We start from the raw sequence: 15098 nt of genomic DNA, 5'->3' as shown, positions 1-15098 counted from the left end.
TTTATACTAGTTTTAGGCTTTAAAACTAGTTAATTAGCAATGTGGGATAAAAGAAAAAAAATAATAATAAATGGATAATAAAGTAGATAAGAAGTAGTTCACGAATATTATCATCCAAATATGCAGGAAGACGAGGAGCGAGGCACCCTGCAAGAGTAGAGAACACTTCGATAGGTCCACTATGCCTGCCATGGAGAATCCAGAGGCCTGAGAGGTGACGGGTCGTAACCATGTTGTTATCTAAAAGAGTCACCTCAGCTGCTTTCCATAGAGAAAAAGACAAGCGCAAGGAAATCCATGGTAGGAGAGACTTCGTGTGACGCAGTAACATGCAACCTACAGGAGGAAAGTCTTTCGAGGGGCCAATTAGGTTATCGTGTGGATAAAGGCAGCCATATCGACGAGCTATTCTCATAATCATCAAATGGTGGCGTCGCCTGGCGAATTATTGCTGGTTTGCATCACCACATAATTTGTTTGTCGTAAAACGCTGCTGTGTGAAGCTTTACCTACTGTTAACATGGGTAGGTGGCAAAGGGAGAGACACGAGTAGGGCTTTGCTTTGAAGCTTGGAGAATTGATAGACTTCAAATGTGATTCCTTTCCTCATGAAAGCCTCCTTTTCTTCGCAATGGTACTATTGGAAATAGACCTGTCAAGACGTAGACAGAATCGCTGCAGCTATAAGATATTGGGATGAAGAACATATAAAGACACTATGCGTGACTTCACATCGCCCTTAAGGTCTTCCCTTCCTTTTATCGAGAGGCACCGTCACCTCACCGAATCCTTTGTTTTAATGTGCCTTGTTCTCAGAGCAATGCCGAAGGCTTCCGATCACGCTATGGATGCTGTCACTTTGAGTTGGGATTGTGCTTGCACAGGCTCCATGATGGACACCACCATGTATTATCTCGATGCCAAAATATAAAGACAAAGATGAACCAAATCAGATGGCATGATGCATTGCTGTTCTTTACTATCTCATCTCAAGCCTGCAAATCGATCGAGTGGGCTCAGTCATTTCTTCTTCTTCTTCTTCTTCTTCTTCTTCTTCTTCTTCTTCTTCTTTTATTGTTATCTACAGTGGGTGTATGTAGAGAGGTTAAAAGTGTACCATAAGCTTCCATGAAAGATACTCTGCAGGTGGGTGTTGCGTCATTGACATCTCTCATCTTCACTCCATGTACAATCACAGATGGATCGCGTCATCTCGTGTTTCAAAAGCAAGTGGTAGATGACAAGCATTAGAAACACATCATAGACTGTTCTAAAACGATCTATGCGCGTTCACTTCCTGAGTAGATCAATTCCTCAAAATAAGACAAACAACATTACATGGAAAAATAATGATAATGCAACAGATAATCACGTCAAGAATGCTAATAGCTTTTCCCGTAAACAGCAGCAACAACGGCGTGCAGATTGCTACGTTATCATTTCCACAATCCGAACTTGTGTACGAACTCAATAGTGTAAGGTTGTAGCAGCAAGTAGATACATCATGAATCCGTATCATATGGCAAAAGCTGTGTCAGCTGTTTGCACCTCAATGCATGGGTGACAGTGCACACTGTGCAGATGGCGGTGGACGACAGCAGAGATTTGGTTGGAGGTACGTATCATATGCATGCATGCATGCATGCATGACGTGGGGACTGACTGCCGTCCGGCGATACGGGTGAACTGTCGCACTGTTATACTGTTTGATGTGCTGCGTGGGTTAGGGGTAGGGATAGGGAGGTGTCAAACCCGTGAACTTTTGTGAAGAGAAGACTTCTGTAGCAACTCGATGGACTACTGCTGCTATTGCGTAAGTACTCAAATTGTAATATAGAATAATTTAATTTCAGGATTAAAATTATAAATTCCGTAGATAATGAATACAAATTATGATAATAAATAAAACTGTAGTGTGAAATAATCTAATGCAAAGACGACCAGCGTTGTATATGGAACTTTTCTGCCTCCAGGAAGGACGTACTGCTGTCGCTGTTTGCGTATGGTTCCAATCGCACGGACCAGCAACAGCTCTTATTGGTTGGAGTGACTGCGATACTGCACTGCACTGGACGTTTTCCTATTGGCTTTCCTGTACGACCAAGAAGATGTACCCAAAATGTACGTGCCCAAGAAAGAGGCACTGCACTGCCTGCCGCAAGAGACTCGCGACTACCACTTAAGCACCTCTTTTCCCACTTAATCAGGACACCTGCTCGTGTTCATGCTAAGAAAACCTCCCCATGGTTCGCATATAAATACTCACACATCCCTTCCTTCATTCCATGAGTTGGAAAGAGATGATAGTATGATACAATTGTAAGGCATGTATAGCAAAGACAGGAGATCGATCATGGCAGGGATAGAGTGCGATGCTAAATCCACGAACCCACGATTCAAGCTCTTCGGTTTCCTTGTTTCCGACAACGACGAACTCCTCGCCCCTACGGCGGAGGCCACTGGCGACGCGGCGGCAGGAGGCGGTGCCGCAGACGGGAGAAGGTACGAGTGCCAGTACTGCTGCCGGGAGTTCGCGAACTCGCAGGCGCTGGGCGGCCACCAGAACGCCCACAAGAAGGAGCGCCAGCAGCTGAGGCGCGCTCAGCAGCTGCACCGAGCCTCCCTCCACCGCTCGCCGCTGGCGGCGGCGAACGTTCACTACCACCGGAGGGCTGCCTCCCCGGCCTTCGCTCCGCCGCGGTCGAGCTGGGTTTGGTACTCGCTCCCGAGCCCACCGGCCTCCCATTCATCCCTCGCCGCACGTGCAATCTTACCCTCGTCGGTCCCGCCGCCGCCCCCCTACTACAGCACGTCAGCGGCGTACGGTGAGGATGGGGATGGGGACCTCCGGTGGTGCTCCGAAGCGAGCCGTCCCATCAACGGAACCCGGCTCGACGGGAGTACTGTGGCGGAGGGTGCGACGGAGGACGTGGATCTCCACCTTAGTCTTGCTCCGACTGGCTCCTGACTCCTCCGTGTTCACACGATGCACGTCACCGATACATCTTTATGATGTGTATGCACGATACTTCTTCTTTCTTGCTTTTGATTAGTATTCTCTAAGTAAATGTGTGCTCCTACGGATTGGGTGGCCTCTATCAAGCGTTACCCCTTTTTCTCCCTTTCTTCTGTAAGCCCACTTCGAATTAAAGTATACTTAAGAATGTAGAGAAGGAAGCAATGAACTCGAGGCGTCCTTCAAAGTGTGTGCTCTTCTTTTCTAGCTTGTAGAAAAAGAAGAAGAAAGGCGATGGTTAGGTAGTCTATTGCTGAAAGACGGGTCAAAATAGGAATAAAAGAGAGCGTCATCCTAAGATACGTATCACGTCGTTTAGATTGGGCTTGTCGACAACATTGTTGATTTTGAGTTCCCATTCGAGGAAATGTTAGGTGAGATAACACTGAAAGATTTGCTTGCTTGGCTTGAAATTTACACTTACTTTCTTGTCAAGAAAAGTTCATGGAAGAAATTAGTGCAGCCTTAGCTTCTTAAATCATGGCATCATCCAAAAGAAACCCCCAGGAAATGATGTCTTTTCCAGGTGAATGGATCCACCTCAATCATACTTAATTGTGTGTGTAGGGAAGAAGGGAGTGGTGGGTGGTTCTAATCCATCCGTTTCCATATGAGATGAGATGGCAACCCAAGAGACAAATCTATAAAGGTGAGATACGCTACTGCAGTCAAGTTAGCTCCAAAAGTCAATATTTGAAGCATTGGAATATTAAATTAAACATTATGATAAGATAAATTAATTGGTTTAAATATTGAGAAAATTAGTAATCCAATTACATTCCAATTGGCAAGTGTACCCTTTGCACATCGTGGCCTCCTCCGAAGCCCATGAAGGCCCAAATAACCCATCAGCTGTTTCGAGATCTTGTTCATATCATAAATAGGTCTCATACCATATTTTAATTATGCCCTCTTCTTGTTCATAAGCGGCATATCAATGTTCATAAGTTAAAAGTGTGTGTGTGTGAAAGAGGTTTGACTCCATGGTATAAAGACCACTCGGTTGCTGCTGAGTCTGAATTAGTGAGACCGGACTTGCTAGTTAGACTAGCTAGACCCAAAATATACTATCACTAACTTGATCTTAATTATTTTAAATAAATAATTAAGATCAAATTAAGTTATATTTTAATTATTTTAAAAGATAATATTATCTCTAGCCTTCGCCCCAATCGATTGTCTTATGTGTTCCATCGTTCTTATTTTCGTCTTTATCATCGGTGTTCACCATTATCGAAGTATTGCTAAAGCCCCATTATCGATCTCAATAGAGGAAAAATAGACGATCATGATAGGGCTTCCTCTCTCTTCTCTCTTGCATGACCCATCACATTGGGCACCGTCAGTGCTTTCTTTCCAAATCTCTCTGTTCTTTTGATCGAACAATGATGAGGGATGAAAGCGAGTAAGGGTATGCATGTTTAGTATAAGAAACTTAGAATTCAAGAGACTAAGGAGGGGTCGATGATGCCTTCCTTAAGGATGACACATCGGAAAGCATACGAGGGTCAAAGATGATAAATAAAGAAATCTGACTTGAAAAGATAAGATGACAATGATAAAAATAACTATAAATAGGATGAGATGACGGGATCTCCGGATGACCACGACGGGATGATGAGATAAAAATCAATAATAATTTATTTTTTAAATAAAAATTTTACAAGAATAAATAAAAAAAGAATGTTTTGCGAAAATAAAAATAAAAACTTAAGATTTTTGTTGAGGAATTTGCCCTTCAATCAATAGATTAGACTCAACTACCTAAACGGATGAGATACAATTCCACAAAGTGACCATGCAGTTCTTTGGTCAAACCGCGTCAAGTTACTGACCTCATCCGGGACGTCACTCATTCACGCGGAGGCAGTGACAGCCCTGCTATCCTTCCATCAGCTTTCCCAAGCATTGTCGTGCTCTTTCCTAAGGCTGTGCTCTTTCCTGAGGCTTTCAAGCATTTAGGGAGCTCTCAACCACGTACCGAGCCATCTGAATTCTCCTTCTCCTTCTCCTTCTCCCCCTCCTTCCCGGTGCTGCCTCTATACTCTTGTTTGCTTACTTCAACCTCGCTCTCGGATCGAGGCTTCTTAAAATTGCCAGGAAAATATGCATGCATGCATCAAAAAACGAATCGAGCCGCGGGACCTTCGCCTGGACTCGCAGAATGGTGTAGATCCGGCAGTGGCGAGACGGACGACACCCTCCTCTTCTTTCTCTTCGTAAGCAACTGTCTCTAAGCCTGCATGTCTCATGTTTTCTCTCAGTCACAGGTTTGCATGATAACATCTGCTCTCTTGAGTTCTTGCACATATATACATATATATCCAAGTTTATGGTAAATTGCTGTTTTTGACAGCGTCGTCCGAGAAGTTATGGTTGGAACAAGCATGCAGAAGTACTTGTGCTCGGCATTAGAACCACTGCTTCGGAGAGTGGTACGATCGTCATGATGAACCATGCAACCTTCCACTTTAGCTTATTATTCAATGATAAGTACGTTCTCTCATAGCGAAAATTATTTGCTGATATAGGTGCGTGAAGAGGTGGACCGCAGGCTTACTCATCACTTGGGACAATTACCGAGGTAAAAGCATGTGGTTGATCGACCTTCTTAATCGTTCACAATACATGCATGAAAACTTGATTCCTTGGTTTCCATATGAGCTTCAAAAGAAGACATGCCTGTTCCTCTTCAGGTCCCCACAGCTGCAAACTCCAAGCTTGCAACTCATCTTCACAAGCCCACTCTCGCTACCCATCTTCACCAAAGGCAAAATCAAAGATAAGGACGACAATCCACTGCAAATCCAACTTGTACGCTGCCAATCTGGCCCAAGTTCTATTATTTCAATCGAACCACCTCCCAGAGTGGAAATAGTTGTCCTCGATGGAGATTTCCCCTTTAACGATGACGACAATTGGACCCCCAAGGAGTTCAGTAGCCACGTCCTAAGAGAACGGAAGGGGAAGAGGCCATTACTCGTCGGAGAATGCAGAGTTACACTGCGTCAAGGCATGGCTTCAATACAGAAGCTCGAGTTCACAGATAACTCGAGCTGGATAAGATCTCGGAACTTCAGACTCGGTGCAAGAGTTTCTCCGGGGAGCTATGAAGGAGTAAGGATCAAAGAAGCAATAACAGAACGTTTCACGGTCTTAGATCATCGTGGAGAGTGTAAGAACAGCTTCTATGTCTCTTAATCTTGTGCAGAGAACATGCGCTTTTTGTCGATCTAATTCTGCCTTCTACATGTCATCTTACAGTGAACAAGAAACACTTTCCTCCATCCCGACACGACAAGGTTTGGAGACTAAAGAATATAGCCAAGAACGGAAAATTCGACGCCAGACTGGCTTTTGCGGGAATCACAACCGTGCAAGATTTCTTGAAGCTATCAGTCGCCAATCAGCAACGCCTGCGACAAGTAAGCCGTCCGCTGACATCCAAATCATATATATATGTATGTGTTGTGAACGTGACATGAACCTTGGCTCTGCAATTTAGATCCTGGGACAAGGGATGTCGGAACACATGTGGAATGAGACGATTACTCATGCGAGTACTTGCAACATTGGCGATGAGCTATACTTGTACCATGGGGAATTCGGTGCAGTAGTCTTCAACCCTATATGCCAAGTTTGGGGAGTTATGGTGAACGGCTTGACGTACGCTCTGGAACAGCTTACTCCGCAGCATGCAGTGAGGATAATATGCTAAGATTTAGGATAGATTTGGTAAGCCATGCCTGTCAGAATAATAATGATCTTGTCATGTTTTTTACGCAGATCGATCTGCAGATGCTGATCCAGAACGCATACCAGAACTGGAACCAGTTGGAAGAAATAGATGGTGCATCACTCATTAGAGCCACCGAAGCACAACCAAGTCGTAGAACTACTTCTTTCTTGTCAGCAAGAACTAGATTAATTATAGCTAGATTTCCATCGATATATTCGAGAAATTGAGACCAGGATTTGTTTATTTTACAGGCAGTAGTGTTATGATCCCAGACGAGCTTCATGGAATTGCAGCTTCTCCAAGCACTGTGCCGATGGAGATGGGACTGTGACGACACAGTCGAGCAGTCGACGAAGACTGCTCATTCAGCTGGTGGCACCAGAAGACGAGTTATGAAGGAGAATAAGTCTCTATATATTGCTATATTAAGTGATGCAATAAGCATGAACTTGTTTCGATGTACTTTAGTTATTCTTCAGGAAGTGGAGTTGCTTTCGATGTATTGCTCATAGTGTTCGTCTTTCATCGATGGCGATCTTCGGACGCCACGAATGAGCTTCATTAATGGATACGGCAAGCGAGCTGTTCTCTCCCATATGTATATTTGTAGATGGTATATTTATGTGATGGCCGTGTAGCTGTGATGTTTTCCATAGGCCAAAACTAAAAACTTCATTGCCGTGATTTGGACATAAGGTTCCTCAAAACGAATTTTAAGAAATATTGTAATTTCAGATTGAATGAGAATAATTGTACGATTGATTGTATGTCTTCTTCTTCTCTTCATCATATCATATGGTATCAAAGCTAAATTCTTTTTTTTTTATTGTTCTTAAAGACTGAATTGTTGCAACTCTAATCTCAACCTATAATAAGTAATTGTTTTAATTTTCAATAGTGAAAATTATGATTTTTTGGTTTGTGAAAACATATTAAGGAAAAAAATATTGATATCAATGTGTTGGCATTTTAAGATATATTAAGAGCAATTTAGAAAATAAACTAAGTATTAATTAAGATTTTAAAGTAATAAAATTTAAAAATAAAAGAACTATTATAATTTTAGATTGAATGAGAATAATTATATAATAATGTACTTTTTTTCCCTCCTTTTTTTCTAAAAAAATTAAATCCTTCATAAATACTACAAGCGAGCTTCCTAAGAGAGCAGGCAAAATACTATTGGGCTAACAGCCCATATTCAATTCAAGATTGGTTTTATTAGCCCACTGCTCATCTCCTCTTAAGCTAACTCTAATTTATATTAGAAGGGTGTGGTGACTATAAAAAGAGACAAAAAAAATGTAGCAATAAGGTAGAAAAAAAAAGGGAAGAAAATAATAACAACACAGAGAGATCGTTTTCGATCATATAACCGTGCTTTCATCTCATGTTAGATCGGATCTATAATAGATTCTTACTGTGATTACTTGAGAAGAAGTATGGAGGACTTAGATATTGTGCACAATGACGTGATCATTGTATTCCAGTTATTCTCTTGTGATTATTGCTAGAATTTTAGACAAGAGATTGAGATTTGTATATTTATTATTATTGTAGTAGATTATCTCTAGTTTATCCCGTGATTTTTATCATTTACATTGAACAAATTTTTTATGTATATCTTGATGTTTTATTTAATTATGGTTTCATTTAATTTCACTGTATGTTATGACCTGTATTTGTTTATATACAAAAGTTATTTCTCTTTATATCCCATCAAACAAATACATCCATTCAACAAGGTTCCAGTCGACCAGCAATCCGCCGAACGAAGACCGAAGACTTCCGTGGTGGCGATCGTCGATCAACACTTTCGTGGAAGGACCAAATCACATGACACCTCCCTGGCATTTGTCTCCACGATCGGAAGACAAAGGGATAACTTCCTCTGATGGTGGGACATTGACTCGGGAAGTCTCTTCCGGACTGGGGCTAACCGGTGATCCAATCGTAGCCTTGGATTGACAAGCGAAAGCTCTGATCCAAACCGAGGAAGATGGGGTATACGAGTTTGCTGGGGAAGTCATCGATCATGATAAAGACGACCATCGTTCGCCTGTTCTAACCTTGTCCTTACGAAAAGATTTGTCATGCGAGATTGACCAACACCTCAGCTACATCAACTATGTCAATTATAAGGACCGCTACGGAGACACTGCTTCCTCATTTTGAGATTGACCACCTAATTTAATCTCCTTGAGACGGAAATCGTTGTTCTCCTTTACCCTTCGAGAAGCTGCGAAAGAAACATGAGAATGTATAAAGTTGACGTGAGGAATGCATATTTTTGGGGCCTCTTTTTGGTCATTCGCGACAACCTTCCTTTTGTTACTTTAACGTCAAGATTCGAACACCAGCTCATCGGTAAGCTTACCTTTTATCGTCACGTGTCGGGGGTCGTACCCCTCGGTGACAGCTAGGACTACGGAATCATTTACATCGGATCTGGTCACCGGCTGTGGTCTTACCTCCACCACCAAGATATGGACGCAACAGATCCAACAACCAATTCGAACGAACCGAACCAAAAAGTAAAACGTATAGAAAACCGCGATTCTTCTTTTATTTTTTTGTTAATTGTATTTTTAGTTCGAAGCTAAAAATAAATAGAGATAAAAAGAGGTCCGCAAGAATCAGATCGATTTGGTTTGTCTGCGTCTCCGCGTCGTCGTCTCAGCAGTAACTCCCCCGTCTGCCCACCACCTTCTTGTGGTTAGTCCGAAGAGAAAAAGAGTGGCGAAAACGAGTTTCGTAGCTGCTATTATTTTACCTCGTCGTCCCGTTTCGTGAAAGCTTCGTGGATCGATGTGATAAGGTGCTTGCGGAGGGAGGAGGGTTCAGCTTTCTGCGGATCCGCTGCTGCTGCTGCAACCGGAGGTCGTCACATTTCTTTCTGATACCACATAGGAGATCGGTAAGAGGATGGTCGATGAATTACCTTGCTTTCTTTTGGTTCTGTTGCCATTTCTTGGATTTCCTGTGCATATTTGACTCTAGCATCTTCTGAGTAGTACCAGTTCTTGGTCTCGTGACGTCGGTAAGGGTTTTGCGAATTTGCAACTGATAGATAAGGGGACGATTTGGGTTTCTAATGAATCTATGTGTTCTATTCCCTTCTTTCTTTCTTTATTTTAGCTCGGCTGGTTGGAATATCTGGTTTTCCTTCTTCCTTTTCTCCCTAGTTTTCGTTTGATTGTAATTTCTTGGTCTGACTTCAGTTGAACAGATCTTGTTATTAGTTGGTTGTTCAGTCTAATTTGGGTTATTCTGCAAAGAAAAATCAAATGTCTCGTGGAAATTCAGACCCAAATTTATCTCCATTCCATCTGACGCTTGTGATGGATCAAACATTGACGAAAATTGTGCGATTGATGGCCATGATCACCATCATGGAAGAGTGCATTTGCTGATCTTGTTCTAGGCTGATTAATGCAGTCTTCGTCCAATTGCAAGACCCTATTCTGTTACAATGCCATACTTTGCAGTGTATATAACTTCATCTAGAAGAAATATTTGATAGCCATAGTATTGTCGCCTATGGAGCATGAGAGAAGGTTTATATATATTTTCTGATCCGAATTCCACTTAACACGTTGAAGAAATGATGTCAAAGTAGTTGGGAAAACATAAGTTTTAGGCAAAAAGGAGGAGCTGGCATGAATTTTGAACATTGCTGCATCACAGATAAATAACCATAAGTCGGTCGTGATATACAGAAACTCAAAAAAGTTACTAGGTGGCGTTCAAACTTCTGGAAGAAAAAGAACAAATGGGATGTTTGTTGGGTTTCATTTTTTGAATTGCTTTATACTGTTGCACTTCAAGCTAGAGGGTGAGATACAACTTCTGCACCTTTCTTACAGAACCTGAGGGACTCAATGCTTTTATTCCTTTAAGAACTAGATTTCTTCCATAAATTTCACATTTGATGACAATAATAGTTGAAGTTTAGACATACTTGTGAGAAATGATATTGGCTGACTATTATATGCCATAGAAAAGCAGAAAATAAGTAATTATTTTGTTTCTGATTGTGTAGAGATCTCACATAAATTCAGATAGTTAATTTGATTTTTGTTTGACTCTTTTCATTGATTTGTTGGGCACATAAAAGATTGGAAGACTGGACTTTTATCTTTATGTTTGTCTACTCTTTAATTTACATCTCATAGTTTCTCTGATGTATGCCATCCCGCAGCTGAAAATCAGAACTTAACTGCTCTCCAAGTGCAAAAAAGCACACAGAAATGGCTGGTCATTGACATAATAAATTGAAAACTTAAATCTCAAACTGAAAATCGACCTAACTTGCTTCTGGGAGATTATCCTGATAGCGTCTGTGTCTGCTGAATAGCACTTGATACCAAATAACACCAGGCGAATACATATACAAATAAACTTGGGAATCTATTTCATGTACCCAGGGGGCATCCTGGCTTTTTCTTATTTGAATTCCATTCATTGGCCAAACAAATTCATATCAGGCAAGAGATCCCATAGAACAGCCTTTTCTTTTTAGATATTTCTAGTAGGTGATTTTGTATATTATTTGTGACAGGGATTTTGGTTTCGTTAAATTACAATAGGTGTATCCCAAGTCTAGATAATTAAAATAAACCACCAAAGGCAGTCGAGTAATGGTTAGTTCTTTTAGGATTTTCTTCTTTCACTTGAATTGAAGTGTGAGTCTAGTCTGACCTCATGTTAGCTGCATCAGTCTTTCTGAAAATAAGTAAACACAATATGCATCAAATTGATTTCTGGTATCAATTGTTGACATGGGTGAAACTATACAGACTTAAGGGACTAGCTCTTCAGATCCCCTTTTCTCTCCATGGAAACAAACAGTGCAGTGCTGCCCCCTATCTTGTTTTCCAACAAGCCCGCATTCTTTCCTCATGTATGCTGCTATTCTGGGGAGATAAATTTCTATACTTCTGATCCCAGTGAGAAAGAAAAACTGCAGGATATTTCTGAAAATATTTGCAGATGCTCCATATAAGATGACCTTCTTATGGGTGAATGATCTATGGCATTCTTAGATAGACCAGTCATGATAGTTTGCTCTCCCACGTTTCTTGTTCAAGGCCTTTTTAATTTTCAGCTTTACTCATCATCTCTTGATACCTCTCATAACAATTATTTTTGTTTTTATTTCCTTTATAGTTGTATTTATCAGTCTTGATTACTTATGTTTCGGAACATAAGTAAACAAGACCGACAAATACAAGTAGTTGGGACTTACAGTTTTGTTGCTGTTGTTGTTGTTTACTTGTGTTTCGGAAAAGATAGCAAATACTGTCATCAGCACAACATAAACAAATTGCATGGATTCAGGCATATTTTACAATTTAACAATTTGTTTTCTCCAATTTTCTTTCATAAGGCCAAAATGCCAGATATCCAGTTAGGAGCTCACACATTGAGATCCCATGGAACCAAAGTCGCAAGATTTCACATGCATGACTGGATCATACTTATACTCCTTGCTATAGTCGATGGATGCTTAAATATTATAGAACCATTTCATCGGTTTGTGGGAAGAGACATGATGACAGATCTGAGGTATCCATTGAAAAGCAACACAGTGCCATTTTGGGCTGTTCCGGTACATTCTTCTTCTCTTAAGTGGTAAAGAGTTTTTCTTTATAGTTAATATTTGCACTGGTGCATTGTAGAACAATAACAATTTCCTGGCAGTTACTGGCGATTGTGTTACCTATTGTTATTATTGTTGGAATATACTTCAGAACGAGGAACGTGTATGATTTGCACAATGCCATACTAGGTACATTTCTTTTCCAGTGCTATAGAACTGGTCAGTTTCGTTTACTTTCTTTTATTTTGCAATTGACCAGCAAATGTATGTGCAGGTTTGCTCTTTTCAGTGCTTCTAACTGGAGTCATAACTGATGCAATAAAAGATGCTGTTGGCCGACCACGGCCAGATTTCTTCTGGCGCTGTTTTCCTGATGGAAAAGCTGTGGGTCCTGAACTTTTATTTTAATCTTGTCCATCCTCTAAAGTTGTCTTTTACATGTTACCAGCAAGCATGTTGTTTCATGTGGCTTTTGCGTAAGAAAATCTTAATATGCAGGTCTATGACAACATGACAACAAGTGTTATATGTCATGGGGAAAAAAGTGTTATTAAAGAAGGGCACAAGAGTTTTCCAAGTGGGCATTCATCATGTAAGCATCAAACTAATCACCTACTTGTAACTGATGGTTTTAAATTTCAGATTTTGTCAGTTTTTTGTTATGAGATGACTTTGAGGCTCTATTGGGTGTTATCGATATCTTATAATACCATATCTGGAAGAACTGCTGTGGGCTACTAAGTTTCACTTCGTGTGTTGATTATGGTTATCCGTCCCAATATGTCATTGTCTTCTGAGCTATGGAGATTTTGTTCCTCCTAAAGCATCACAGTGAATCACTGCGTTTGATCCTCTAGACTAGTCATAGAACTCTGTTTTTCCTCTCTACTTTTGCTCCTGTAGGTTCCAACTCAGTGTTCTTGCCACTTTCCAATGATTTTCGTAATTACACTTGTATGACCCTCCCCAGGCAATGGAAGTCTTGTGCACTGAGCCACCTTACTTTTTAACACAGGAGAAATTTGGACTGAGGATTTGTACTATCCATGTGCAGGGTCTTTTGCAGGCCTAGGTTTCCTAGCATGGTATCTAGCAGGCAAAATCCAGGCTTTTGACCGTAGGGGCCATGTTGGAAAACTATGCATTGTACTTCTTCCCCTACTTTGTGCATCCCTTGTGGCAGTTTCTCGAGTTGATGACTACTGGCATCATTGGCAAGATGTCTTTGCGGGAGGATTACTAGGTATGTTTTAAAATCAAATTGATCATTTTCAAGCTTAATGTTTGTGTCTCTTTACTATGTATCTTTATAACCAAGTTTTTGATATATGCAGGATTTGTAGTCGCTTCATTTTGCTATCTGCAATTCTTTCCACCTCCTTATGATCTAGATGGTATGTATCATTCCCTACTTAGTCAGGTGTTTGTCTCGGTACTTTGGTTTTCTGTGTTTTAGTCTCATGGGAGACAAAAATATGTTTTGTGGATTTTCATGTATTGCAAGATGAGTTTCTCGCCTCATGCAGACATTTACCTTCACATGTTTAATTAAACATATATTTCGTTTGGTAAATTCAATTGATTTTTAAAGGAGAATGCCTAGAGTTGCATAATCGATGTCATAATTGGCTCTTCACATTGATTGCCCAATTTGATTTCCTTGCCACATCGCTAATCAATGATTGTCATGATATCTTAGCGTGGATCGAGTTTACAAGTGTTATAAAAAAGGGAATGAAGGAAAAACGTTTTAGAATTCAGAACAAGTTAAATTGTGCTTGATTTGGGAGGATTCAATGGGCAATTACTAGATTGTACAACTTATTTCTGGCACTCATAACTTTTGAATCTTGGGACTGGAGTTGCTACCATTCGCTGTTGGGGACATGTTAAAATTGGTTGGTTATAAAACAGGAGCGTACACCCCGACCATTTGCTCTCTTTATTTCTTTCTCTATGTTTCTGTTAACGGGCATGACTAGTACCACGGTTATAACAATAAAATGTATATGGAGACAAAAATTTTGTAAATTCTCATGGGGAAAGTCACATATCTTGATCAATAATGTACAGAGCAACACATTCGGTCGAGATGCTTGTGCTGTGAATTCACTGCATGATATAATTCTAATTCATGTCAAGTCTCATCCTTGTGATTCTCCCAGGTTGGTGGCCTCATGCACATCTGCATGCAATGGCTGATACCAGAAACGACGAGCAGTTGCAGTCGAATGCAAATTCTCTTCAGTCAAGGCCATCGATGATTGTAACTGCTTATGTTGCATCGGAAGGTCAGGATGGCATCCACATGAGAGACACGAGTCCAATTCTAGATTCAATGGAAGGTGGTAGAGTACTTTGATTCGTCAAATTCTGATGCAATGTGGATTTGGAACATGATACATCAACTCTTCTTACTGTTCTCCCTCATCGCTAACTGGTTGGTTCTGTTATGTTGTATATGCGATTTGTTCTTTTGCCTTTTTCTTAGTGGTGTATGGTCTCCACTTGGAATTCAAATATTCTACTATCATTTTCACGGTGTATGCATCGAATGTTGACGTATTGGGAATATTTGTATTTTAACATGTTTTATTCTTTGCATTAGATATCTTTCCAACAGGTCAAAATAAGGGGTGGGACTAACAAATTTCAAGAATCGGGGTCCTTATTGATTCTTGATCCATCTCAAGAAGACCTCAATGGCCTTCTAATGAGAGGTTGAGGGGATAATTATTACC

The 15098-nt window shown here is 40.7% G+C and overlaps 3 protein-coding genes across 5 annotated transcripts; all 3 read left to right on the top strand.

Annotated features, from left to right (window-relative positions):
• The first annotated feature begins 2353 nt into the window (after positions 1–2353).
• LOC135675205 (zinc finger protein GIS3-like) lies at positions 2354–2968 on the top strand. The gene has a single exon (XM_065185482.1). The coding sequence runs from the start codon at positions 2354–2356 to the stop codon at positions 2966–2968; it is 615 nt and encodes a 204-aa protein (XP_065041554.1).
• A 2010-nt stretch (positions 2969–4978) lies between these two features.
• Positions 4979–7264, top strand: LOC135673445 (calmodulin-binding protein 60 B-like). 2 transcript variants are annotated; one of them, XM_065182427.1, is made up of 8 exons: positions 4979–5235; positions 5373–5451; positions 5548–5600; positions 5713–6191; positions 6281–6441; positions 6522–6716; positions 6803–6902; positions 7007–7264. In XM_065182427.1, the coding sequence occupies exons 1-8, from the start codon at positions 5123–5125 to the stop codon at positions 7084–7086; spliced, it is 1260 nt and encodes a 419-aa protein (XP_065038499.1). In that variant the 5' UTR covers positions 4979–5122; the 3' UTR covers positions 7087–7264. The 2 variants fall into 2 exon arrangements, with proteins under 2 accessions (XP_065038499.1, XP_065038500.1); XM_065182428.1 differs by having other exon boundaries at positions 5147–5286.
• Positions 7265–9369: 2105 nt separating this feature from the next.
• LOC135673444 (lipid phosphate phosphatase 2-like) lies at positions 9370–14964 on the top strand. 2 transcript variants are annotated; one of them, XM_065182426.1, is made up of 9 exons: positions 9370–9470; positions 9574–9672; positions 12145–12366; positions 12459–12546; positions 12632–12741; positions 12856–12949; positions 13412–13600; positions 13692–13751; positions 14523–14964. In XM_065182426.1, exons 3-9 carry the CDS (start codon positions 12151–12153, stop codon positions 14717–14719), a joined length of 954 nt encoding a protein of 317 aa, XP_065038498.1. In that variant the 5' UTR covers positions 9370–9470; positions 9574–9672; positions 12145–12150; the 3' UTR covers positions 14720–14964. The 2 variants fall into 2 exon arrangements, with proteins under 2 accessions (XP_065038498.1, XP_065038497.1); XM_065182425.1 differs by lacking the exon at positions 9370–9470 and having other exon boundaries at positions 9539–9672.
• Positions 14965–15098: the final 134 nt, after the last annotated feature.

This window comes from Musa acuminata, chromosome BXJ1-5 (genome assembly GCF_036884655.1).
Source record: "Musa acuminata AAA Group cultivar baxijiao chromosome BXJ1-5, Cavendish_Baxijiao_AAA, whole genome shotgun sequence".
Lineage (NCBI taxonomy): Eukaryota > Viridiplantae > Streptophyta > Magnoliopsida > Zingiberales > Musaceae > Musa > Musa acuminata.
The sequence above is the reverse complement of the archived record's forward strand: the minus strand, read 5'-3'. Positions and strand labels throughout refer to the sequence as shown.

Bases quoted from the DNA above. Each gene is read 5' to 3' on its own strand.
- LOC135673445 (XM_065182427.1), top strand. From the start codon at position 5,123: ATGCATGCATGCATCAAAAAACGAATCGAGCCGCGGGACCTTCGCCTG. The intron at 5,601-5,712 runs GTAAAAGCATGT...GTTCCTCTTCAG, and splicing joins CACTTGGGACAATTACCGAG to GTCCCCACAGCTGCAAACTC. The intron at 6,903-7,006 runs GTCGTAGAACTA...TTTATTTTACAG, and splicing joins AGCCACCGAAGCACAACCAA to GCAGTAGTGTTATGATCCCA.
- LOC135675205 (XM_065185482.1), top strand. From the start codon at position 2,354: ATGGCAGGGATAGAGTGCGATGCTAAATCCACGAACCCACGATTCAAG.
- LOC135673444 (XM_065182426.1), top strand. From the start codon at position 12,151: ATGCCAGATATCCAGTTAGGAGCTCACACATTGAGATCCCATGGAACC. The intron at 12,742-12,855 runs GTGGGTCCTGAA...CTTAATATGCAG, and splicing joins GTTTTCCTGATGGAAAAGCT to GTCTATGACAACATGACAAC. The intron at 13,601-13,691 runs GTATGTTTTAAA...TGATATATGCAG, and splicing joins CTTTGCGGGAGGATTACTAG to GATTTGTAGTCGCTTCATTT.